Raw genomic sequence first — 27,929 nt, 5'->3', positions numbered from 1 at the left:
AATCATGAAACGCTAGGAAGGCGTTTTCCCAAAGTGTCCATCCCATTTTGGCTGCCCACAGCCGTGTATCAGAGCAGCATCTCATAGATATACTCAGGATTGGCTAGCTGGTTGTTTTTTTTTTTTTTTGGTTAGTTTGTTTGTTTTTATCTTTATTTTACAGGCAGGTAATAGGGATATAGACTATTGAGGCTTTTAACCCATTCTATTCTGTAGTATATATAATGGCTTAAAAATTCAGTTTCTTAATAACTAATGATGCTGGGCACTGCTTCATGGTTTTACTTGCCATTTGTATGTCATACTTGATGAATTATCAGTTTGAATGTTTTTGCCAAGTTATTAAGTTGGGTTCATTTATTTTCTTGTTAAGAAGCGATATGAGTTCTGTTTTCTTTCTCTTGCCGCCCTTCTTCTCCGTCCCCCCCCACCCCACTGCATGCATGTGCGTGTGTTTGTGTGCCAGTACTAAAGGCTTGAGCTCAAGACTCAGCTTGCTCCCATAGCTGGAGCTCTACAACTTGAGCCACGTCTACAGACTGGCATTTTGTGGCTAACTGTAAGTGGAGTCTCTTGGACTTTTCTGCCTATGTTCAAATTTCCAACTCAACATCCAGAGAAGTTAGGATTCTAGGTGTGAGGCACAGTGCCTCACAATTGTTTTATCAGATATGTACTGTGCAAATGCTTTATTTTCTAGAACTGTTTCTAAAACAGCATATGTTTTCAATTTGAATCATATCCATTTTTACCAACATTTTCCTTTATAGGTCATATTTTTCTGTGTCTTAAGAAAGCTTCTTTTTGTCCAAGGTCAACCAAAAAGACTTGCTGGAATTTTTTTAAGTATGCAATTTGAGGCCTTACATTTAAGCCTATGATCCATGTATATTCACGGTCACACATGATGCAAGCCATGTGATAAGGATACTCAGGAAGCAGACAAGAGGACTGTGGCTCAAGGCCAGCCGGGATCGTGTTACTGAAGTCCTATCTCAAAAATAAGCCCAGTGTGGTAGTATACTTCTGCACTCTCTGCTATTCAGGAGGTGGATCTGGGAGAAGCCGGGTTCATGAAAGGCCCAGACAAAGTCAGCTCAAAACCCTGTTTTAAAAACAAAAACAAGCAAACAAAAAAACACACCTACAAGCCAAAGTCCTAGGAGTGTGGATCAAGTCCTTGTCTACTAAGCACGAGACCCCAGTACTGCAAGGCAACAACAACAAAAAATCTATGTGAAAAGAATAGGAATATATATATATATATATATATATATATAATGTCAGATTGACCTATATGTCTGTTCTCTCATGAAATAGCAATGAAGTGATGGCTGACGCTTTAGGCTAAGTCTTGGAGCAAGGCCCTGAACATCTTCTAACTGTTCTTAACAGTATTGCTTTGGCTAAGCTAAGTCTTTGGCCTTAACAAATAAAACCTTGTCTTATATTGTCAGTTTCTACAGAAAAGCCTACTGGGATTTTTATTTGGGATATGTTTAATCTCAATCAATTGCATTTGGATATCTTATCTTTTGAAAGGAAGGGAAGAGTCATTTCTCAGAGAGATATTATAAAAAAAAAAATTATCTAGAGTCTCCCAGACCCATTACAGCTCAGTCAAATGGCCTTAGCTCTGAGCCGCGGAGCGACCCCTGTGAACAGACAGGAATTCCAGTTGCCTTTCCATTTGCTGCCTGAGAGAGAAAGAAGACAAAGGTGGGATCTGCCACAAGAAGCATCCTAAGACCTATTAACAGAAAGTAGCAGGCTTTTTGATAAATCTTTAAAAAGGAGCTAGCATCCAAGTCAGGAGGCCATAGGAGGGTAAGTAGGAGCTCACAGATAGAAGACAGAAGTTAATTCTTCAAAGAACTAAGGCAGGAAGTTCAACGTGCAGAGACCGAGGTATCAAATCCCAGAGTAGGCTATGTTCTCTCAGCATGGAACTTCACAGAAGCTCCCGAGTAGAAAGGCATGATCAGATCCGGGTTTGAGAAAGACCCCTAGACTGCCTTGTGGGTATGGAAGCAGGCATCCAATGTCCAGGCTTAACAAATGGCCTGTGAACAGCCACAAGGTCCCAAAGGACGAGGCCACCACCTGACGGAAGACAAGGGACTAGAAGGGGATTGATACTCCTTTGGGCCCTGAAGAGTTTCTGTCACTCACTGGACACACCACAGCTCCATGCCAGGCTCCACCATGAGACACCAATGGCGCACCTTCAGTCCTCAGGGATCTCACTAACACTAAGAGCGCACAACATAGGCCTTCCGTGAGCATTGACAGTCTGCCTTTTGGGGGAAGTATTTGTGTAAAGGCCATCTAAAAACTGCAACCTTCCTTTACTTTTACAATCATACCATCCAGGTTGAATAACTTTTTGGCAGCTCTGTGTATAAGTCTGGTCAGGGCTCACTGCAAAGTTTGCAAAAGCAACAGATGGGACAGTCAGCCAGAGAGCTGTGGTGACGGAAACAACTATTCTCTGGGAGGGGGACAAAGGGAGAAAAGGCACTTTTTTTGTTGTTATTTTTATAAAATTTGGACAACAGTCTTCCCCGGCTGTCTCCACAAGATCAAACCAGCTCCAAATGGAAATCAGTAGATATTTGCCAACACTTGAAATCAAGATCCACTGGGCCGAATCACCCTGTTTCTTGTCTTTACCCGTTTTGTTTTTCAAAAAGGCAATTTCATTTGTTCCTTGATGCTGCCCGTCCATTCAGTAAGCTCTCAAATTCATCTGCACCCCGCCAACTTCTGCTTCTAATCCTAATCCAAACCAGAGACCGTGTGACCCTTCAGTCCTTGCTGGGCCGTCTGGGCTCACTCAAAGCTAGCACGTGAACATGGCGTGGGGACGGCTGGTTCATCGCGGGTCCGCATGCTAGCTGTGGGGACACGGCAGCCTGGTCAAGGACGGTCGCACTCCGTGCACGCACTCTCCTGCTTGTCGGGGACCGGTCACTCTCAGGTCCCCGGCTCTCCACCCTCCCACCCCCTCAGGGGATGCCAAAGCCCGGTGGGAAGTTGATACCTATGCCCTCAATAGAAAGGGTGGACACCAGCATGGATAAAGACCAAAACTGGCCTTTCATACGGTCTAGGAGGAACCAGAAATTAAAAAAAAAAAAAAAGAAAAGAAAAGAAATGAAGTCGGTTATAGAAAAGAATCAGTTTTAGACTTCTTAAAAAATCTGTCTAAAAATCTCACCCCTGTGGACTTCCATTTAACTATAGGAAAGCTGGGTGGGGAATTTTCTTCCTGGTTTATTAAAGACAATCAACAAAATAAACAAATCGTTCCATTAGGGGAACTTGCTGCTTTCGCGCCCTGCTTCCGTGCATCTCTCTTAGACATGTGGGCCCGAGTGGCACATGCAACAGGTCCACACTGTCGACTCGTGTGCCGTTCCACAGAAGATGACATGTCCATCTGGGAGCAGCTCCCTCTTTCATCCCTGCTCTGGGGGGCATGTCAGCAGAAAGCAGACTACCTCACTCTGGATCAGAACATCTGAACTCTTTTAATCTTGTAGAAAAAGAGAAAGAAAAAAAAGAAAACAAAACAAAACACCTACATCGTGGGGAACACAGTGAGGAACAATTTTCCCCCTGTGTGGGAGGTAGAACCCTGAGAGCTATTATCTGCAAAGAGAAATTCTGGGGGTTACCCAGCTGTTACCACAGTGTGGATTTCTACCTGAAAACCTCAAGCCAACCTGGGGAGGGGAAGGGGAGGAGTGAGTATCAAGAGACAATTTTTCCACTCTGCAAAAATGACTTGGCTTTGCAACCGTAAATTTAAATGCCACGGTAATAAGCGAAGGGCAGGCAAGCCCTGCATGCTGTCCGGGTCACTGTCAGTCGGGGCAGAGGCTCTCCTTGCTTTGTAGTTTCACACTGTCTGAACGTGACTGTCATTCTCCCCTCAGAACCCCACACGCACTCCCATACCACATAGACCGATTTGCAACGAATGGATGCGCAGAAGTGAGAAATGCTGGGTGCTGAACGGAAGCGTGTGTGCGTGAGGGCTTCTGTGTGTGCGCGCAGGGTCTGCTTAACCTTGAACACTTTAACAGGGAATCGATGGCTGGAGCACCGCTTCACACTGAAAAGTAAACCTGATGGTCCTGGAACCGCAAGGCCTTCTACTACCCAGGCCCCCTCTTTGTCTGAGACCCATTGCCCTTATTTCTGCCTTGTGTTTCTAGCAGCTTCAGAAGTGCTGCCTGCTCACCTAGATTAGGTTACAGAATTTCAGGACTTCCAAGCTAGCTTTAAACCAGGACCCTCAGATCTCAGCCTCCTGAGAAGCTAGGATTACAGTCCTGAGCCACCAGTGCCTAGTTGGATACTCATCTCCTTTGAGATCACCCCCACCAAGTCCATTTCTATGTGGAAATGAACCTGTCTTCCCAGATCTGTCATTCTGCGACACATTTGCCTCCTCCCTTTTCTTCCTTCCCATTCCTGTCTACTACAGAGGACTACTGGGGTTTTCTCCATCATTGCACTTGGTCTTGACACTTCTGTTATATTAAAAAAAAAATTCTGGGGGTTAGAACTTACAGTTCCAAGCCTTTCTTCCAGAGTATCCCTACCCACACAAAAAAAGGACTCAGTAAGTCCTCAGTTCCAGTCCTGGGTTCTGGGTAAACATGACCAGGAAATGGAAACCATTTTTGGTTTCTCAGTAGCAACCATGAGCTTTTGAAGTGACTTACATGGAACTGCATAAACACAAAGTACAAACCCATAATAAGAAGTAATCAAAGGTCATCTGAGACTGCTCCTCAAAAACTTAAACTTAGGCCAGGCGTTATTGCATGCACTTGTGATACCATACCTATTTGGGAGGTAGACACAGGAGGATCACAATTTTAAGGTCATCCAAGGCAAAGCTTGCAAGACCATATCGCCAACAAAATACAAAAACAAAAGGGCTGGGAACATGATTCAAGAAAGTGCTCCCTAAAACAATAGTATGGAAGAAAGATAGCCTCTTTAACAAGTGGTGCTGGCAAAACTGGCTCAACACATGCAACACACTAAAACTAGATCCTTATATATCACCCTGCACCAAAATCAATTCCAAATGGATTAAAGACCTTGAAATCAAAACAGACACCCTGAAAACACTAAAGGAAGGAGTAGGAGAAACACTTGGGCTTCTTGGCGCAGGACGGAACTTCCTTAACAAAGACCCAGAAAGGCTATAAATCAAAGAAAGGTTGGACAAATGGGACTGCATCAAACTGCAGAGCTTCTGCATGGCAAAGGACATAGCTCGCAAGATAAACAGAAAGCCCACAGACTGGGAGAAGATCTTTACCGGACATTCAACAGACAAAGGCCTCATCTCTAAAATATATGCAGAACTAAAAAAATTACCTTCTTCCAAAACAAAACCGCAAAAAACCAATAGCCCCCTCATCAAGTGGGCTAAAGACTTACAAAGAAACTTCTCTGATGAGGAAATGAGAATGGCCAAGAGACATATGAAAAAATGCTCTACATCACTGGCCATAAAGGAAATGCAAATCAAAACAACATTGAGATTCCATCTCACCCCAGCAAGAAGGTCATATATCAAGAAAACTAATAATAACAATTGTTGGAGGGGATGTAGCCAAAAGGGAACCCTACTTCATTGTTGGTGGGAATGTAAACTGGTTCAGCCACTCTGGCAAGCAGTATGGAGATTCCTCAGAAGGCTAAATATAGAACTCCCCTATGACCCAGCAGCCCCACTTTTGGGTATCTATCCAAAAGACCACAAACAAAATCATAGTAATGCCACCAGCACAACAATGTTCATCGCAGCACAATTTGTCATAGCGAGAATCTGGAACCAACCCAGATGCCTCTCAGTAGACGAATGGATCAGGAAAATGTGGTACATATACACAATGGAATTTTATGCCTCTATCAGAAAGAATGACATTGTTCCATTTGTAAGGAAATGGAAGGACTTGGAAAAAGTTATACTAAGTGAAGTGAGCCAGACCCAAAGAAACATAGACTCTATGGTCTCCCTTATTGGGAATAATTAGCACAGGTTTAGGCAAGTCACAGCAGAGGATCACAAGAGCCCGATAGCTATACCCTTATGATCACATAAGATGATGCTAAGTGAAATGAACTCCATGTTATGGAAACAATTGTTATATCACAGTTGTAACTACTTTCAACGTCCTATGTGTATCTGTAGCTTCTATTATTGATGATGTTCTTGTATCACATTCCTGTGGTTGTACCTACACTATCTTTGTAATCTTATCTGAGTATATTGGAAACCGTGTTTACTGGTATTGGAAGTAGCAAATTCAAAGGGAATACCAAATTTGAGAGACACAGGGTACAAAAAGAGAAACAACTACAAAAGCAATACTTGCAAAACTGTTTGGTGTAAGTGAACTGAACACCTCGGGCGGGGGGGGAGGGAAAGGAGGGAGGGAGGGGGGTATGAGGGACGAGGTAACAAACAGTACAAGAAATGTATCCAATGCCTAACGTATGAAACTGTAACCTCTCTGTACATCAGTTTGATAATAAAAATTTGAAAAAAAAAAAAGAAGAAAGTGCTCCCACCTGTACTCCTAGCTACTGAGGAGGCTGAGATCTGAGGATCATGGTTTAAAGCCAGCTTGGACAGAAAAGTCTGTGGGACTCTAATCTCCAATTAAACACCAAAAAGCCAGAAGTGGAACTGTGGCTCAAATAGTAGAGCACTAGCCTTGAGCTAAAAAGCTCCAGAGCAATGCCCAGGCCCTAAATTCAAGCCCTGAGACTGGCACAAAAAAGAAAGGTGGGGAGGGAAAGGGAGAGGAAAGGATAGGATGGGAGGGGAGGGGAGAAAGGGAGGGAGGGAGGGAGGGAGGGAGGGAGGGAGGGAGGGAGGGAGGGAGGGAGGGAGGGAGAAAGACAGAGAGGGAGGAAGGGAGGAAGGGAGGGAGGGAGGGAGGGAGGGAGGGAGGGAGGGAGGAAGGAAGGAAGAAAAGAAGGAAGGAAGGAAGGAAGGAAGGAAGGAAGGAAGGAAGGAAGGAAGGAAGGAAGGAAGGAAAGAAGGAAGGAAGGAAAGAAAGAAAGAAAAAAGAAAATGCAAGCACATTAGTTTCAGCTTTTTCAAATAAGCTGATGTAGGCTTTTAACAAAGAGACAAGACTAGAAATGCACATGTATCATCTTCTTCCTTCTCCTGGATGAGGGAAGAGGCAGGCGACAGGTCAGGCATCAGCAGGCAGAAGAACCACCACCCTGCAACACACCCTGCAGGCTGCTAGGTGAAAAGGTCCATAGTCCTGGGCCACCGATAAAAACAAATGTACAAAGAGCCCAGGGAAGAGGAGCCAGGCCTGACCTGCAGATGACTCTTCAGTGACACCTTACTCAGTGGCATCAACCCCTAGCAAACGAGGACTTCAGAGATGAGCTCCTTTCCTGCCACAAGTGTACACTGCTAAAGTACTTCATGGAACTGAAATGAGACTTCCATGTTTTAGGAATGATTCTTGGCAAACACGCCTTTGAATTGTGTCTTCTTTGCTCCCATCAGATTGAAGTTGATAGCCCACCCACAGACACGTCAAGTGCTTGATGGCTGCTCTCCTCATCTTCCCTTGTATGAGTCAGACGTTGGACTTGGAAAGAGCACCAACCAAATCGTCATGTGATCTCAGCGTGGCTTCAATCCCATTAATATCGTCCGCTCTGCTCCTGTATTCTAACTCCTGTGCAGGTGATGTCAACCTCCGGGAACGACAGCCTTCTGTCATCGTTGTTTTATTGAGCTACCACTCGCTCCCCGGTCCTCAGCTCTAAAGGTGAGGAAGGTGAGAGGGAGGCTCAGTAGATGCCTTCCCTTTCCCTGTTTTCTATCTCATCACTTTCCATTGTAATCTCTCTGAGTTACTTAGTTGCTGCTTGGTTGTTTGGTTTGGTTTGGGTGCATTTATAGAGTTACAGAATTCCTACTCTACATCTAACCCCCTGCAACCAAAACAGAGACCAAGACAGGCTGCAGTGACATCCCCGGGAAAGGCAGCACGAGGGAAGCCCTATCTGCCAAGCGCATCTCCCAGGGAGAGCACAGGAGTTAGCTAGCGGGAGCAAATGGCTCTGAAGCTGGGGTGAGACTGTCCTTGAAGAGACTAGTTCAGGTACAACAGACAACTGCCATGCTTCCTCCCTGCATCCCACTGAGTGCTCCAAGGACTTTGGTTGTGAAGAGTGAGCTCTAGGTTTAACATCAAGACTAGAATCACAGAAGCAATCTGAAGCAGCCAGAATTCACCCCACGCCTCCATACCTCCCTTCCTTCAAACTCTGCCTGTCTTCCAAATAAATGCTCAACAGATTTAAAGATTATGTAGTAGTCTAAGGGACTGGTACAACTAGCTTAGCCGGGGACTCTCCTCAGCCAGCTGGGATTCCCTCGCGCTTCCCCATGTGAGAGGAATGAAGCTGGCTTAAGATTCACTTCCTCAAAGCCTCCTTTGATTCACCCATTCCTCCTGTAAGATGTGTGCCTATTTTTAGCTCTTGACGCACATCTCTTATGCATTCCACACTAGGAAATGCCTTACAAGAAAGATAGTATCTTAATTTTCTTTCTTATGAGTACTCCAAATAGAGACTCCACACTTGGAACTCTATGGGAGACCATATTTCCTTTCATTCTTTTTTTTCTTATTTTGTCAGTCATGGGGCTCGAACGCTGGGCCTGGACTCTGTCCCTGAGCTGTCTTCAGCTCAAGGCTAGCACTTGAGCCACAGCACCACTTCCCGTTTTCTGGTGGTTAATTGGAGATAAGAGTCTCACAGACTTTCCTGCCCAGGCTGGCTTTGAACCACAATCCTTAGATCTCATCCTCCCAAGTAGCTAGGATTACAGGAGTGAGCCTCCAACAGCCGGCAAGACCACATTTTCTAAAGAGAGCCATGTTGCGGTCTCCCATTCCACATGTTCTGCTTAGAAGCTGCTGAGATATTAGGGTCTCTGTTGCTGCCCTCTGAATACAGGTGGGGGCTATGGCTGCTCCACTCAAGGAAATAAAGTAGAGGGTCATGCTAGGTGACATCAGGCCAGGTCACCAAAAGAAGAGAGCTTCTATCTCTCTTCTCTTCCCAGGACACACATTCTGAGAATGACAATCACCACGTTGAGAGGAGGGTCCAGACTAAATCACGTGGAGAGGAACGGAGGCCCTATCCAGCATCTCTCACGGACACACCAACGAACTATCATTCAGATAACTGGTCTCCAGACCCTAGGTCTTCCAGGAGAGGCTTCTTACTGGATTGAGTGTGAAATAAGACGTCGTGTGACATAAGTGTGAAATAAGACATTGCCTGCTTCATATCCCACGTCCACAGAAGAGAGTAGCAGGATAAATTAGTGATATTAGGAACCAAAGAAGGAGCCATAAATATGGCTGCATGATGAACAATTCCAAAGCTTCCAAGTCCCCGAGAAAAACTTGACATTGTCTCACTTAAGCCCTGTCATGAAAGTGACTGACGTTTGGAAAGTCACACCATCTTCATCCTAGGAGACGTCTCCTCAGTGGTTGGCCCAGGCTCGCGGTTTGCTACCTGTGATATCTATTCTTCACAATGCTCCCCCAAGAGACTTATTTCTAAAGTCAGAAAGGAGAGAGGGTACAAGAGTGTGTGGAATTTGCCCAAGACAAATGGGAGAGCAGACTGAAGAGCCTAAGGCCAGAGAGATAGGCGACCCGTCTCAGACTACTCAGCCGGTAAAACAGAACGGAGGCTGCAAATCGGGGTGATGTGGACTCCTTTCACAGCCGTTAGCAATTGTCCAACTGATTTCTGAATGAAACGTCATGAAAGAAATGCCTTGGACCTTTGGGAGATTGGACCCCACCACAGGATCAAGACAGATGATTTAGAAATGAAATTTCTCTCCAAGCTCCCCAGTCTTAAGTCTAAAGAAGCATCAGAGCTTAAGACAGAGCATGAAAATGATCATGAAGCCCTGGCAGGTGCCTCCTCCTTTTCCCCTTCATCACAGCAGAGCTCTTAGGTCCTACAGGACCATGGCTCTAATGCACATCTTTCCATTCAGTCTCAGGACCACTGTCTCCCAACCACATTTCCTTTATCAAGGCCACACTGTTCTGGAAAAGGAGGGACAAAAGGGGAAGGTCAATGACAAAGTGCTTCTTCCAGAATGTACTAGCATCCCATCCTAAGAGGAGATCTGTCTAAGCCACCAGCCAGTCACAGGTGAGAGGACCTTTCCCCACCCTAGAGCAGTGACTGTCACCGAGGACGGGGTTGGTGACAACACAGAATGATACCAGACATCCACCATGGCTTCAAGAGAAGGAACCAGAATCTCCTCTACAGACACCAGCCGAGTTATAACCAGATCAAGGGCAAAGACCCCCAACCAGATGGGACTCCCCCAGACCTACCTGTGCTCTACCATCTTACCTGATTCTGAAAGGGCAGTGGTGGGCAAAGGGCCTTTAGCCTGACAAAGTGCTACAAAGAACGCTTTCTTCTCCATTTCTACACCATCTCTGAGTTTCTCCAGGACTTTTACTTCTCTGCAGAGCCACAGGAAGTAACCGTATCCATCACGGAAGAGAGTTCTGTGACCTGGAGTGAGAGCGTAGCTCCCCTCAGCACGAGACCCAGACAGGACTCACGTGGAGCTGAGAGGAAAGCTCACCCGAAAGAAAGGGAAGGAAAGGTTCAATCTCTCCCTAACTCTCTTTCTCTTTCACCCTACCACCTCTCTCACACAGACACATGTGTACACACATCCACTGCCTTTTGGAACAACGCACATTTAGAGCATTCTAGAAAAAGAAAACCTTCCACGTTTCTGAGAGAAAACTTCCAACTTCTTCTGCCAATACCACCCATACAGTATGCAGTCGGTTGTGGCGTCTAGGGCTCGGCGTAGTAGCCACACCAGGCTTCCTAAGGGCCAGAAGCTGGGAGGCCCCTCCGCGGCCGCAGCCTGTGTTGGCAGGGGAACAACGCACTTGCGCAGGACACTGTTTCTGTGAGTGTACAGTTCTTAGAACATACAAACAAGGTTGGAGTTCAAGATGCACTACCCCCAAAACACGGCAGCTCTGCAGTTGAGAAACTAACACTTTTCCCTTTCCCCTCCCCAAAGCAGATCCTACGACTCACTGCCGAAGTGCGCACCTGACACTCAAAAGAGCACCCCGACCTCTGAAGTCCCGGGAGAGGAGCAAGACCAGAGAAGCAAAAAATGGTCCAGCATAGTACCTTCAGGTTGCCATAAGACCATGCCCTCTCGCCCAGTCCTACTCCTCTCCCTTGGGTCCCCAATTGCTTAGGAAGGCTCCTGTGTTGTGTAAAAACCCTACATCAAATAAATTCATATGCCTCTCTCTGGTTATCTTTACTCCCCTTTTCCTACCGTTATAAAAGTGCTCTCCGAGGACTATTTAGAGTCACAATGATAGACACGGAAATAAAGAATTGCCCCAGCAAGGCCAACTAACTGTACATGTGCAGAAGGATGCCAAAATTCTGGCAAGCACACACAGAGCAGGCAGGCTGCTCCCTACTTACCCCTAACGCAGCGGGGCCTGCCCCTTTGCCCAGACTGGTTGAGCAATCTGCTCGTGATTGGCTCGTTTGAACAGGGCAAAATGGACTTATGTCAGGTGACTCTGAAATAGGATTAACTGTACTCAAGTAATCTCAAAATACCCTTGGTATTTCTTGCACAATCTGAGGTATGTCTTAAGTCCATCTTGAAAAGAAACAAGTTTAAGACAAAAACCTTATATTTCAAAAACTCTTCTTTAGTTCCTCTTTTCCCGAGAGCCGAACCACCAGGTCAAAGCAGACACTTTTGCACAACATGCTTTGACTTTAAAAAAGACAGTTTTTCTCACAGTTCTCACTGCGCCTCAGCAGCTCTTTAGGTCTTGGGGGTTTGCCTATGATTGCCCAATTCACACTTCAACTGAACCACAAACACAACTCACTACATACATTTTTAGGAAGCAAACTTGTTTTGAATCAAGTAGCCCTATGAGTGTTCGTACAGAGCTAACCAGACGTTCCTGAGCCCTCACTCAAGGCTGGTGCCTTGTGGGGGGGGGGGGGAGGGGGCTGTGGGCATAAGCATAAAGACAGGAGGGACAATGCTTATCACCCCTTTTGGGGGCTAGATCTCGTTGCAATTAATTTAAAATTACAATATGTTCTGATGTATGCAAGTATGTAAGGGTTGATCCTAAAAACAAGCATTCATAGTACAGAAGTGCATTGGAAGATACCATAAAGATACGTGCACATCTATGTTCATTGCTGCACTAGTCACAGTAGCCAAAGAAGCAGCCCAGGTGCCCTACAGTAGATGAGTGGATCAAAAAAAAAATGTGGTAGCTATATACAATGGAATTTTACACAGCCATTAGAAAGAATAATATTGTGTCCTTTGCAGGGAAATGGATGGACCTAGAACACAGCGTGTTAAGTGAGATCAACAAAGCTCAGAGAGACAAACAGTGCAAGTTTCCTCTCACATACAGAAGCTAGATCTAAAATACCCCAGGACATAATGAATTACACAGGACTCTAGGCATTCACGCAGCGAGAGCAAAGGAGGACCCTCGTCGGGGAGGAGCGAAAGGTGCGGTGCCTACAAGCCTCTGATCATATGCAATAGTATTCATCAAAATCGACTCCAAGAAATGGAAAAAAGAGGTTTCTCCTTTGCTGTTGTTTTCTTTTCTTTTTGTCTTGTTTGTTTCTGTATTCTGTCTTTGGGAGGTTAAGGGGGGCACAGGAATGGAGGGACAAAGGGTGAACAAATGTAGTAGTGGTACTCATTGGACACTATGGTGAAAATGAATTATGCAACCTGTGGGTGGGAATGGGAGGGAGAAACGGGGAGAGGGGGAGGGAAGGGGTGATATTGTCCAAGAAGAAATGTACTCTTTACCTGACTGACATAACTGTAATCCCTCTGGATGTCACCTTTAAAATAACAATAAACATTTTCAAAGAAACAAGTTATGAAATATGACGAGAAATGTACTCACTACCTTATTATGTAACTGTAACCCCTCTATAAATCACCTTGTCAATAAAATTTAATTTAAAAAAAAGAAACAAGTTATGTTCAGATACATGCTGTAGTTAAGGCCAAGGTAGAAATTCTAAAGTAGGATCTGTATCTATGTCTAGATCAAGATCTATAGATAGGAATATCTATCTACAGATATAGACAGACAGATAGCTAGCTAGCTAGATAGATCATCTTTGCCACTATCAGATGTAGCAAGGCAGAAGGAGGAGGCTCTGCAGGGATCGGGCGGGTTTCACAGAGTCCTCAAATCACACACAGGACACCCCTGGTCTACATTCTCATTCTTGAGCACACTACCCAGACATCACCTGCAAGGCCCTGCTATCAGTCATCCTATTTTTGAATTTTAATACAAATATTCTACCTGTTAACAGCTATTCCTCTAAATCACAATTTGCTCTTAACAATGAAACAACTAGGACCACATTTCCTCTGTGCCATAGACAGGCAAAGCAGGAGCCAAAAATGAACTCAAAAACTTCGAGACTTGGGCAAACCAAAAGCTCTAAACCCACCAACATACATCTTTTAAAAGTTAATACTTTACCTGTGGCTGTAGCGAATGGCTATCGTCAACCCAAGCTGTAATTAAGAAGAAAGAGAAATACAAGTTAAATACGACCAAGAGTATGCTGAAGTCACAAGAAAATGAAGCCAATCTGGGCAATTATTTTTCTAAACTTAAGGAAACTTCAGTGCCTTGTAGCTAATGCTTCACAAAGAGCATATCAAGTCATAGAGCTCTAGTTTCCATTACTTTAAAAGGATCGTTGTATTTGAAAGCATACAGAGCAGTCCAGAATGATTTACTAGGGATCAGACAGGAAGCATCCTTCCTCGGGAATGACTTGCTCAGAGAGGTTCTTTTAGCTCTGGGATGACAGAGGGAGGCTGGGATGGTAGCATGTGTCTGATGCCAGTGCTAGCTAGCATCGGGACAGGAAAGCCATGAGTGGGAATCCTATCACCCCGGCCCCAGGAGCAAAAAGTGGAGCCCAGGCCAGCAAAGCGAAACTGGCCTGTGGGGCCAGGAGTCAGCACTCACAACAGCCCCACTAGCTTCCCAGCCAGCACGCCTCGGCTCTGAGGGCGGCAGAGAAACTGAGTCGAAGCACACACGTGACCCGAAAAGATCCGGCACCGTCCTGCACACAGAGGCTGCTGGAGACTGAGGGGAAACTACTAGTTCCCCCTCTTCCTGCAGAACGGTGGCGGCAAGTTTATTTGGGGAATCAAATCATTCACAAAATGGTAATAGTGAGTCACAAACGATACAGGTTCAGGTGTGTCAGCAAGTCATTGAGACTCACAGAAACTCTTAATTTCCCAACTGCAAAATCAGCGAAATTGTTGTTATCACGCAAGAGTAAGATGATCATGAAGCAATTTTTTTTTTTTTTTTGGCCAGTCCTGGGGCTTGGACTCAGGGCCTGAGCACTGTCTCTGGCTTCTTCTTGCTCAAGGCTAGCACTCTGCCACTTGAGCCACAGCACCACTTCTGGCCATTTTCTGTATATGTGGTGCTGGGGAATCGAACCTAGGGCCTCATGTATACGAGGCAGGCACTCTAGCCACTAGGCCATATCCCCAGCCCCATGAAGCAATTTTTCTGTAATTGTGTATTTATACTTGAATCGGTGCCTACTCCCTGACAGAATAAAACTCTTGGGATAGTAACAGCCACTACTAGTACTATACATAGGCAATGCCCAATTTATAAAAAGGTGGGTGCAGTCCAATAATTTTTCAATTGCTTTTAGGACTTTGGAGATGATGTGTAAAACAATTATCAGTGTCTAATGCCCTAGCCAACAAGTCCCACGAACCTATGTGCCCAGAAGAACTTAAGGGCTGGAGACGACTCAAGTGGTACAGCAACAACAGCCTACCAAGCATGAGGCCCAGAATTGCTAAAAACAAACAAACAAAAAACAGCAGCAATAATGGAAATAACTTATGCGTCATCTCAAATACCATTTCTGTGCAAAAAGTCTAACCTACACCTTAAGACCCTCAAACACCATGGTTTCTTTAGGACTCTCCAATAGGGTTGGGAGTGGAGACAGAAGATGTCGTTGGTGATGTCTCCCTGGGTGGTTCACGGTGACAGAGGGGACTCGAGGACGGTGACAGAGGGGACTCCAGCAGAGGTACCCAGGGGGAAAAAGTAGAGAAAAAACAAGGAGAGGGAAAAGGTGGCTGAGCTCAGAAAGCCCAATGTCACTGTCCAGCTGGACATGCTGAAGAATCCCTTGGCTACCACTGGAACACCTCAGGGGCAGAACGGTTCAACCTAGGTGTGAGCCACCAGGAGTCAGGGTCACAGTTCCAGTTTACAGAGTGTGCCAAACACAAAACACGAAGGTCGGTTCACACCACACACACCTCAGCTCACTCAATGAACTATCTCAACTAAAGTGCGTTTTCTTTGAGATGTAAGCACGCAGAAGAGAAAGCTCCCTTGGGTCTACCAACAACACAAAAGACAAGGAGCAAATTACTTTAGGGAAAAAGGAAAGAAGAGAAAAGCAGCAACTACAGCCAGAAAGGTCAGGATGAGCAATTTAGCAGATTTCACATGCTGGGTCACTTTACATTTCCTGAGGTTAAAAAGTTCTGGATTATAGTCCAGCTAATTATAAGATAATTTTCCCGAATGAATATTTTGATAAGTCTTGGAGTGCAGTTTAATTGGTGGCTTTTCCACAGATGAGAGATAAGCCTTCGCCGGAGTGTGGAGAGGAAATGGGGACGGGGGGGGCAAGAACAAGAAGAAAGCTGAAAGTTGTTCACAAGCAGCTGTGCAGGTTCAAAGAAGCTAGAAAATCAATCTTTTAAGAAAGTGAAGCATTTTTGTCTTTCCTGTTTCTGAATCAAATGTGTGTTGTTGTCATTTTTGAAAGGATGCCCTTGCCGTGTGGAAACGCCAGTGGACAGGGTCGGCTTGCTCCGAAGCCCAGCCATCCATCCTGCGGGCAGTTCTGGGGACCGAGGCGACAGGACGGGCGCAAAGGCCTTGCGGCTCTGTCGAGGCCGACTTACAACGCGGTGAACCCGGGCATGTCACAGTGGTTCTTGCAACGTGGCTGCAGCCCCACACAGAATGCCTTGAATCAAATCAAGTACCCCTGAAAGGGTGAGGGATGGGAGAGGGGCAGGAGCAGCGTAGGAAGGTCTTCGGGGTCTTGCTTTGAACACTCAAGTTGGAACGGGCCGATGGGGCAAAGCTGCCTAACGGGCTGAGTGCGGAGTCTCCGTACGCCTGTTCTGCCCATTTCCTACCACGGTGAACAGCAGATAAAGGCACCTGTGCAAGGCAGGCTGAGCGATGAGCCAGCGCCTGTCCTCCCGCAGCCTTAGGAACCAGCACCAACGCCACCGCCACCGCCCCCCGGAGGCTGAGCGATGAGCCAGCGCCTGTCCTCCCGCAGCCTTAGGAACCAGCACCAACGCCACCGCCCCCGGAGGCTGCGCTCTGCGAGGTGACAATCCACCACACCGCTTCCTTCCTGCAGCTCAGAAACACTGCATGTACACAAGTCTCACATACACGCACACGCACGCACACGTGCACCGACCCACACACAGACACGCCTCTGCACACAGCCCCCACCCACACTCAGACGTACGCATACTCTCACGGCACATTATGTACACGCTTACTCAAAGTGCACACATCTGCTTGCGATACTCCATGCACACATGCCATGGGCCATCACCAGTGCACACAGGGGTCATAGACACATCATAAAGATGCACATACAACATGGCCCCCTGGGTGGGGATCACTCTGGCAGCCAGAGACCTCTAGAGAGCCCCCCAGACAAAGGGAGGCCTTAGACAATTGACCTCTTTGTGCCTGGTCTCAGTAGGGGGGAGGGGAGGGAGGCCATTGGGCTGCCCTCTGACCCCTGTCCAGCCAGGCTGAGGCCCAGGGACACAGAGGTCAGTGGGCGTTTTGGGGGGCCCTCCCTGGGGAATGCCCCTCAGGACATACTGTAAATGCGCCCAGAACACAATTTACAAACTCCCCTTTGGAGCACTCCTTTTTTCCTTTTTTCTTTTGAGATTCCTACAATTTGTTAGTAACAAAAGCAAATCACATCTGAACGGCCAGGAAAGAGTAGTTTGACTTTTTTTTTTTTTTCCCCAAATCTCCACCAGCTACAAAGCCCTGTTTCCTGTGGCTTGGGGATGCAAGTGCTCCTTTCTTGGAGCAGCTGACTGAAGCAGCTGTTTTGTATCAAGCCTGGGGGTTTTCTCCGCATGACCCAGGGAGCTCGGACAACAGGCAGCCCTTCCTGCATTAAAGGGTAATCTGAGAATAATTTGCCATAACACACCCAGAAGCGCTCCAGCTGCAGCCCGATACTCCACAGAAAGCACCACACGGCAGCACGTGTCTTGTAAAATAATAATCATCATTTCTAAAACCACGTTTTTATATACATTATAATTGCTGTAAAGAGACAAATGGCTAAGGCAACCACAGAGACAGCAGGGGATTCCCCCTTCAGCGTTCACAGGTCGTCAGCAAGGGCTTCTTCCCCAGCACCCGTCTGACCACAGGGCCCAGTGGAGCTGGGAACTGAGCTCTGCACATGCGCCATGCTTCTTGTTCAAGTGCTCAGTCTCCTTCCGTCCCTCTGTCTGTCTCTCTCTGTGTATTTGTCTCTCTGTCTCTGTCTCTCTGCGTCTCTCTCATACATACACCCACACAGAGCAGCCAGGGACAAGGCGAGACAAAAAGACTCCTGTCAAGTACCATCCTGAGAGTCACCCCACTGGGGACTGGTGCTGTAAGTCCATGTCCAGAACTTTCTGGCCTGGGAACACAGGCTCCAGGACCCCAGGATGCAATCTAGGAGCGGCCATGCCAGGAGCCAGGTCCCCCCACAGGGGCAGCCAGCACTCAGCCCAGCCCCAACACCAGCATCCCAGTTTCTCAAAAGAAAAAACAAAAAAAAGTGGAAAAGGAGAGGGATTGTGACAGCTTCCTAGTTTGAACCTAACTTGAATATTGTTCAAATGCCATCCAAACCAAAACAAAACTGTGTCAATGGGATTTGGCCAAGGGGGCCCAACTTTGCCTGACACATTCCTATGCTGCCAAGCCTCTGCAAGGGTTTCGAAAGTTCTTAATACGAGTGACTGGTAACAAATCTGGAAGGTTCTACGTAGTATATGTGGGAGTTCCTCCCTCCCTATACTTACATGGAACTTTCTCCTCAGTTTTATTCCAGTAAATTCTGTCATTTTTCTCCTATACCTTTGTAAAGGTTCCTTCCCTCATTTATAGGAAATATGGAAAAAAAATATGAAGGGTAGAGCGGGCAAGGCAGAGGCCTCGTGCCGTTCAAACAGCCGCTCTGGAAATCCTTGCTCTCACCTCGGATCCAAGGCTGAGACTTGAAGCCAACTTGGAAATACAAAGCCATGAGACTTGTATCTCAAATTAACTAGCAGAAAGCTGGAAGCGCAGGTTTGGCTCAAGGGTAGGGCACCAGGCTTGAGCAAAAAAGCCAAGCAAGAGCAAGAGACCCTGAGTTCAAGCCCCAGTACTCACGGAGAGAAGGGGGAAAGGAGGGAGGGAGAGAGGAAGGGGGGAGAGAGAAAGGGATCCAAGGTGTGAGTAGACCCATTCCCACAGGTCCACGGCCTGGTCAGAGTTATGGAATGGTCACACAGAATCATGTCAAGGAAAGATTCTCACATGAACAGAGCCATAACATGGAGAAAAGATCACACAGCAATGTGAACAGCATTTTATAGAAACAGCCACAGTATTGACAGATTTCCACACCAACAGAACCAGGACCCATAAGACTGAGTGAGCAGAGAGGTGATCTACAAAACTAAGTACTTATCCCTGCCACTCCAGTGGCACTAAGATTTCAACTCAGAGCCTCACACTTGCTAGGCAGGTGCTCTACCATTTGAGCCACATCCCCAGTCCATTTTGCTTTTTGTTGGAGATGGCCCAAATAGTGGTCTTCCCATCGAGCTGGGACAGCAGCTAACACACTACTGCACCCAGCTTTTTTGTGTGTTCCAGTCCTGGGGCTTGAATTCGGGGCCTGGGCACTGCCCCAGAGCTTCTGTGTGCAAGGCTAGTGCTCTACCCCTTGAGCCACGGCTCCACTTCTGGTTTTTACCTGGTGCTTAATTGGAGATAAGAGTCTCATAGACTTCTGCCCAGACTGGCTTTGAACTATGGTCCTCAGATCTCAGCCTCCTGCGTCGCTAGAATCACAGGTGAGCGGCACCAGTGCCCAGGGCACCCAATTTTTTTTTATTGGTTGAGATAGTGTGTCTTGAACTTATGTCCAGGTTGACCTTGACTCACAATCCTCCTGGGACCAGCCTCCCAAAAATTTCGACTTATAGGTATAAGCCGTCACACCTGACACTTTAACCCCTTCCCCACGCTCCCAGATACCCTCCGCTGAAAACTGGAGACCCCATACCAGCCCCGTGGAACCTTCTGGGGCTTGGCCTCTCTGACCCTCTCGGTTTAATTCTCAAACCCCATCACGTTCTCCACACCGCACGCTCCCTCTACCACAGGGGTCTCCCAGGGCTTTTTTTTTAGGCTCTCGCTGCTTCCTTTGCTAAGATAACTATGCTGAGTTAAGAGAGGCTTGTGGTTAGCAGCCAAGATTTGACCTTTGTGGTCAAATCCTGTGACCTTTACTGCCTCTGTTTCCTCCATGAGCCGCGGAGCTCCTGTTGTCTTCTTTAGTGGGGACTGGTTGGGGGAGGTTAGCCGAGACCTCACACACAAGGACCAGCAGGAGCTGCCTCCTGAGAAACGGAGGGGAACCGGAAGGCTCTGGGTCAGAAACTGTGATTTTAGCTGGCCCTGCGAGCGTGAGCTCGAGAAGCTTGGATGAGATCATTAGCATCCGGGAAGAACTCAGCAGCAAACTTAGTTAGCACTGCTGAAACCTCTGGGTGCTGATGGTGACGGTGGGGAGGAGGAGGAGGAAGACGCAGAAGCTTCACGTGAAATGTCACCTTTCTTGTTAATGTCCTCTAGGTGGCATGTCAATGTCCTCTCCTCCAGGGACTGTGTTCACTAGGAACTCAGGCCCTCCGGCAGACGAGAGGGAAATGGAGGCTCCTGGTGCTGACAGGAGCCCCACACAGAGCAGGCAGAGGGGCCTCCATTTTCTGTGGATAAGCAAGGACAGGGTAAGGCCGGCTTCACTGAGACCCAGGGCGAGCCCCAGACCCCAGTGCACCACAGCCCTCCGATCTGCCCCCACCAAAGGAGGAGGGAGAGGGAGAGAGAGAGAGAGAGAGAGAGAGAGAGAGAGAGAGAGAGAGAGAGAGAGGGCAAGATGGGAGGAAAAGTAGCAACATAGTTATCATTACTGTGTTTATTTCATGATGTTACGCTTCCCTAATCCCTTGAAATTAAACTTTAAAAAAATGAAAGAAACTAAAGAAAATGCTGTACTTAAGGTTAGGAAAAGATGTGTGTGTGTGTGTGTGTGTGTGTGTGTGTGTGTGTGTGTGCGCGCGCATTACATTTTTTCCCAGATTTTTCAGAAAGCCAGTAATTCACATGAGGAGCTTTCAAGAGCAGATGTGAGGGGCTGGGGATATAGCCTAGCGGCAAGAGTGCCTGCCTCGGATACACGAGGCCCTAGGTTCGATTCCCCAGCACCACATATATGGAAAATGGCCAGAAGCGGCGCTGTGGCTCAAGTGGCAGAGTGCTAGCCTTGAGTGGGAAGAAGCCAGGGACAGTACTCAGGCCCTGAGTCCAAGGCCCAGGACTGGCAAAAAAAAAAAAAAAAAAAAAAAAAGAGCAGATGTGAAACAGGAGTTGCTAAAGCAGTGGAAACGAGCTCAGAACTAACAGTGAAAGCTAGGCAGGTTTCTCGGGTTGGCTAAACATGTTCTTTTGGGGTCTTTAAACCCAAATGGATGGGAACTATGATACCACACTGCCATCCCCCAGAACCTGGCCCGTGCACTAGCTTCCCAACTAAAATCTGTAGCCCTACCTCGAGGCATAAGGCCAATGCTAAACTCCACTTTGACCACTAAATACCTGACAACCCTGCACACACACCTGAAGAACACGCTGCAGACACAGCAATGCACTGGCCCTCCAAACTGGGGAGGGACACAGTGGACAGATGTTGGCAAAGACTAAATTAGAGCCGGGTGCTGGTGGCTCACATCTGTAATCCCAGCTACTCAAGAGAGTACAGGAGGGACAAATCTATGAGACTCTTCTATGCAATTAACCACCCAAAAGTGGAGGTATTGTTCAAGTGGTAGAGTGACAGCCTTGAGTGACAAGGCCAAGCAAGAGCATGAGGCCATGTTTAACCTACAGTTCTCTCTCTCCCTCCTTCCATCCTCCCCCCCCCCAACACACAGATTCATAAAAGCCATTAAGGGAAAAATTGTAAAACCAACAAGGAAACATAACAAGTAACGAACATATGGAAAAATCGCCAACCTTACCAAAAACACTACATAATGGGCATTAGAACTACGTGATGGTATGAGATGGTGGTCACCGATAGCAAGAGCTCCCAAGTACTGACCTTAATCCCAACCCTGGGCTCCCGTTTCCTAGTCACTTGATGTGGGGCAGACTATTCAATCTCTCCGGTCATAATCTTGAGGAGTACAGTCACTCGACATGTGCAGACTTGTTAAGAGGGCCGGAGGAGACAAGGCCTGCACAGTGTCCAGCCCCAAATGGACACTTAGTACCTGCCAGTCATTGCTGTGTCCACAGGAATTCCATGCGGAAAAACAGCCACGTGACAGTAAACACGAGCACGTGGGAGGAGCTGGTTCACACGCTATCCGTCAGGCGCCTTACAAACCTGCACAGCTCTTTTGGAAAATGACTTGCCAAAGGGTATATAGAGTCATGGTCACACAGATACTTTCAGACTGTCAGTAAGGAAATAATTTTTTTTTAAAAAGGAAAACAGCCAAAGATACACACATGGTCAAAATGGAAAGAGTGTAGCACGCCCTACTCAATATATCCTTGGTGTTACAAGTTATCCATGTGAAAAGACCAAAACACAATCGCTAACCATTTGCACACTGAGGTGACAACCACATAAAGAGTAAGCCAGAGGCCTCCTAGGACGCTGTGGCCAGGAGGTGAAGCCTCCTCGCCTGTTGTTGGTCCCTTTCTAATCACTCCCACCCCCTCACTGCCGTGCAGCTGCCGGTCCATTCCCTCTCACATTCCACCCTGTGCACCCTCGGGGTCGGCCCTCACCCCGTCCTTCATCTTCCTGATGAATTAATTCCCTGAGCCCCTAACCATCACCTGCCCCAGGAGGCTGGCGGGCTCTGCCCTGCCTTCACCCCGCCTCTTCAGGCGACTTCTGCGTGACGTGACGTGACGTGACGTGACGTATATGGAAGCTGCCGTCTGCGTGCCGGTCTTTTCCCACCAGCCTACACCTCGTCCGGGGCCGGCCGCTCATCTCCCATCGGCCTCCAGCCTGGTGCCCGCCCCGCGGCCGGAGCTCTGCAGGCTCCTGTTGAAATGAGGCCTCCCCTGTGGCTTTCGCGTGTTCTCTCTAATGTGGTTGTGCGGCTTTCTGTGCACATTACGGGCTCGTGACCGCCATCCCAGCTACTCAGGAGGCTGAGAACGGAGGATCACCATTTGAAGCCAGCCTGGGAAAGAGAGTCTGTGAGACTCTTACCTCCAACTAACCCGCGAAATGCCGGAAGTGAAGCTGTGGCTCAAGTAGTAACAATGAGCAAGAAAAGCTAAGAGACAGCCCCCAAACTCTGAGTTCAAGTCCCAATACTGGCGCGCACCTGCAGGCGCACGCGTACGCGTGCACGCGCACACACACACACACACACGAAGACTGTGTCTGCACCTTGTCTTGGGAAGCGAGAAGAACATCTGTGAGGCTCTTGGAGTGTCCTGCAGACCCACAGCAGCTTTCTCACCATGGACAAGGAGCCACGTTCACACAGAGAAGCAGGACAAGAGCTCCCGCAGACTTCAGAAGAGATTACAAATGAGCAGCCCACAAAGATCTTGCGCACGCGTGTGTGTGTGTGTGTCTCTGTGTGTGTCTGTGTCTCTATATGTGTGTATGTGTGTGTCTGTGTCTCTGTATGTGTGTATGTGTGTGTCTGTGTGTGTGTCTGTCTGTCTGTCTGGGGCTTGAACTCAGGGCCTTGGCTCTATCCCTGCGCTTTTTTGCTCAAGACTGGTGGTGCTCTACCACTTGGCCCACAGCTTTTTTGGTGCATAACTGGAGATAAGAGTCTCTCAGGCTTTCCTGCCTGCACTGGCTTCACACCGCAGTCCTTTATCCAGTCTCGGTCAGTGATCCCTTACCCTAGGGCACGAAAGAGATGGACCAGGCACTGGCTTGGCCCCCCGGGTCTCAATGAAGTTCCCCCAACATCAGATTCTGGGTCCCATACTAAAAGATGGGAGCTTCTCTCCACCCACGTGGCGGGGCAGCTCTGGGGCCTGTGATCGTCCACACCTTCCATAGAGTGCAGATAGGCTTGCTTGAAGGCTCATCTTCAAGTCAGCAAGATCTGATCTTTTGGCTTTGTTTTGTTTTTCTGCCAGTCCTGGGGCTTGAACTCAGGGCCTGGGCACTGTCCCTGAGCTTCTTTTCCTCAAGGCTAGCACTCTACCACTTGAGCCACAGCACCACTTCCGGCTTTTTCTGTTCATGCGGTGCTGAGGAATTAAACCCAGGGCTTCATGCATGCTAGTCAAGCACTCTGCCACTAGGCCACATTCCCAGCCCAAGATCTGATCTTTTGGCACCTTCATTAATAAATAGAAACTAACAAATGGATAAGAAGAGGAAGGGGAAATGCCTTAAATGGTGCCTTATGAGGAATCTCATTCTTGAACATCCTTCACTAATACGCCCCCAGCAGCCAGGCTAGAAGAATACAGAACGGAGGAAAGGCAGGGCCTCCCCTGCCAGCTGGTCGCGAGCGCAGGGGCATGAAGAGGCCGGCTCTCGTGGACTGCGCTTCAAGTCATGGCTGGGGTAAAGGCAGACATTGTGGTGATGACATCTTCCAGAAGGACACTGCCTATTGCCCGGACCATGAGGTCCAAAGGTGTGACCGGTGCTGTTCACTGGCAGTGTCTACTCGAGTTCTGCATATCCCGCCGTGACGGAGGAGGGCCGCCTGTGTTTCTTCCCTCTCCTCCCACCCCCTGTTCCTCTCCAACCCTGACAGACACACTTGCAAACCTGAGCCATCCCAGCCATCTTGTGTCCCTGTCACCTTCGCCAGGTACAAACCACACCTTCACACTGGCCGGGGCTGCCACGAAGCGAGGTTAAACCCCACATCTGAATGGCCTGCGCAGGCCTCGGCCTTCGCCCCTCTCTTCTCTTAAACAGCCGTGGAGATCAAGCTTTGCAGTGGTTCTGAGTTCTCATGTCCTCCGAAGGTCCGTGTGTTGAAGTCTGGTTGCCAGCATGTGGCACCACTGGGCGCGGTGAAGCCCTTAGGAATTGGGCCTCTTGGAAGGGCTGAGCCCTTTAAGGGGGTACTGGGTCCCCTGCCCTTCTCTGTGCCTCTATACCCCACCCCCATGAAGCAAGAAGCTCGGCTCCTCCACCCACTCCATTCCGCACGCCAGGCTCCGCCTCGCCACAGACACCAAAGCGGTGGATCGCAACCTTCCAAACTTAACCAAAATAAAGCTTTCTTCCCGTACGTTAACCGCGGTTCTCGGGTACGGAGTCACAGTGATGGGAAAGCAACTGGTGCCTCTTCTTCCAAAGCGCCCACAGCCCGAGCCGGCTCCCTCCGCAGACCGTGCTCCCGCCTCTGCGTTTCTGAGGACACAAATCCCCTTCTGGAAGGCCGGCAGCCCTCTTGCTCCGGCTTGAAGACGCCTCGGCGGCTCCTTTGCTCTCCTCTGCCTCCCTTATCTCTGAGGAAGGCACCTTTGCCTTGGTCAGCCACCCCTCCGCGGACGGCCTTGATCTCTTCCTCTCTCCTCTTTCCCTCTGAATGCGCACATATCCAGGTCACCCCTCCTTCCAGAATGCCCTTCCGCAAAACACGCCTCCAGACCCCCAGCTGCACAGCCTCCCTCGGCGGGGGACACAGACGCCGACACCGGCACAGCCCCGGCTTCCACGCGTCTCGTGCCAGTGAGATGGCATCACGAAACAACTCAGGGCTTTCACGCGTGAGGCGCCGTGCGCCAGCTTGGCACGCCAAAACACAACGTCAACAGCCCACCCACGTTCTCGGGAGGCGAGGGCGGCTGTGTTTGGTGGAGAGAAGAGGTGCTTGGGCTCTCCCAATATCGCGGGGCCTCTAGCCCCGCTGTGAGGACGAAGCCAGAGGCTGCAGAAGGTCCTAGCGAGGTGGAGGCAGGTCAGGGAAAAGCCTGTGCGACTCCCCTTCCTTCGAAAGAGTGTGGGAAGCTGCGATGCTCAGAGCCACGCTGCCCACGGACAAGGATGTCCTCTAGCTTGAGGAAGAGCAAGGTATCACTTGGCTGACACGCTCAGTTCTTTGGAGAGCAAGGCCGGGAGCCCGGATGGGGGCACAGCCTGGGTGGGCGGGAAGTTCTAAGAAGGGGAGAGCCGGCCCCCGAGCGCCCCACACCATAGCAACTATGCACTCAAGCATGAAAACCGGGGCACTGCTCTCCTAGCACTAATTGCACAAAGAAATGAGATATGCAAATATTTTTTACAAAGTCTACTAACTCCAACCTAACTTTCTAAATGAAAGTCAATTTTTTTTAAAGTGACCCAATAGGGTCACCTAGAGCTAACTAATATCATCATGGTCCTGATGACCTTCCCCCGGAGATCCCGCCAGCCAGAAGCAAGCGGGAGCCTCGCGCCGCCCTGTGCCCTTGGAGATAGACAGGAGCAAGTCGTTGCCATGTCACGTGAACCAGGTCAGCCCAACGCTCACCCACGCAGCAAGCATGGAAGGTCGCCGGCCCCAGTGTGCCCATCCCTTCTTCTCCCGGGCATCCTCAACGCTGTGTCATTCACGAGAGGAGCTTGGTGGGGACTCTTCCCGCCATCGGAGGACAGAGCTGGACACAGCACCGCGCAGTCCAGTGCGATGCTGGGCCCCGCGAAGCTGCCCCGCCTGCTGGAGGCTCCGTCTTCTGCACACGGGGGCCACCATGAGCAGCCCGCGGGCACCTGCACGGAGCGTCAAGCGCCGGGCCTCGACGGACGCCAGCACGAGCCACGCCCTTCCCTTCTCCTGGACCAAGGTGCTCGTGGCTGTTCTGCGCACGGGGCTGAATCCGGCTCACGGGTATCTACTGAGGGTCTCCTACATACTTGGTGCTATGTGAAGTTCCCCTTCCCATAACTACTGGAGAAGAAAGTGAACCGTTCACCCCCAGAACTGGAATAAATAAGACACTGCAAGAGCCCTGTGCATGAAAGGGAGCTACTCGTGTGGGGGGCTTCTGGGGACATGGCATTCACTTAGAACGGTTGGGTGAAAGCGGAAGAGTTCAAGCCAGGGGCTGGCGGTTCATGCCTGTAATCCTAGCCCTGCAGAAGGCTGCCATCTGAGGACCACAGTTCAAAGTCAGCTCAGGCAGAAAAGACTCCGATCTCCAATAAACCACCAAAACACCCCAAGTATACTGTGGCTCAAGTAGTAGAGTGCTAACCTTGAGCAAAAAGCTCAGGGACAGAGCTGGGTTCAAACCCCAGTACCATTTTACACACACACACACATACACACACACACACACACACACACACACACACACAGAAGGAAGCGGAGGAGGAGTGTCGGGAGGAGTTAGGCAGAGAGACGGATCTACGCAGAGCCGGGAGGAGACATGGTGAGATCTCTCGGATACGGGGCTGCAGCAGGGATGAATTTTTCTCACTCAAGTAGAATTTCCTTTAGCTCAGCTCTTCAGAAGTGGGGAGCCGGAGCTTTCCTCTGAAGTTTTAATCCTATTACACAGCCCTCTTTAGAAAAGAGAGCCGGTCCCTGGACCTGTGCGTCATCCTCCCAGAATAGCACTGCAGTCACACCACGGATGGATGTCGTCAGGCCCCAGAGGCTCGCTCCCAAGCCGTCCGCAAGGGTAGCCAAGGAGCCAGGGCACACCGCGGGAAACAAGAAGCAACACCCCCTCCGCCCCTCAGCCCCCCCCCCCCAGACGGACGATACCCTGGGGTGGGCAAGCCTCAGAATTACAAGGCAAATGCCAGGCTGTACATGCAAGAAACGGAACACGTTAGCTTTGTCTTTTCTAAGATTCAGATCAAACAAGAGGTTTATTTCTTTGTAAAACAAATATTCAGATCAGGATTTGATGCATTTAAAATACCACCAAATAAGAGCTGAGATATAATGATAATGAGCTTGCCTAGCATGCGTGAGGACCTAGGTTCAATCCCCAGCACTGAAAAATAAACATACATAAGAAAATAAAATGAAATGCCACAAAATTATTCACACCCAGCCCCCGACAGCACTATGATCCATGATCCAGACTGATAAATTCTCCACCAAACAAACCTTCTCTTCATGACTCTAACTTGCCCCTCCATCTGCCTTCCATCCATCTTGCTTCCTCTTTGTAACTGAGGGTATTCTAAGGACCACGCCCTGTTTTACATCCAGAGGGAACAGTGTTTTTAGTTTTTTAAATTCTCTTCATGTAGGTGTACAAAGGGGCTTCAATTCAACCTGTGAGTTTGCAAGTACAGTGCATCTTGAGCAACATCACCCTGTCATCGTTCTCCCCATCTCTCCCAACCCCGCCCCGCCCTCCATTTTCCTAGTTCTCTTT

At 48.6% G+C, this 27,929-nt stretch overlaps 1 protein-coding gene across 1 annotated transcript in view; it reads right to left on the bottom strand.

Annotated features, from left to right (window-relative positions):
• Acoxl (acyl-CoA oxidase like) overlaps positions 1-27,929 on the bottom strand; it is a 241,958-nt gene that overhangs the window by 160,990 nt on the left and 53,039 nt on the right. The window contains 1 exon segment of the mRNA XM_048353507.1: positions 13,674-13,708. Within this exon segment, the coding sequence (XP_048209464.1) occupies positions 13,674-13,708 (35 nt within the window).

The sequence above is a fragment of the Perognathus longimembris genome, chromosome 8, assembly GCF_023159225.1.
Source record: "Perognathus longimembris pacificus isolate PPM17 chromosome 8, ASM2315922v1, whole genome shotgun sequence".
NCBI lineage: Eukaryota > Metazoa > Chordata > Mammalia > Rodentia > Heteromyidae > Perognathus > Perognathus longimembris.
The sequence above is the reverse complement of the archived record's forward strand: the minus strand, read 5'-3'. Positions and strand labels throughout refer to the sequence as shown.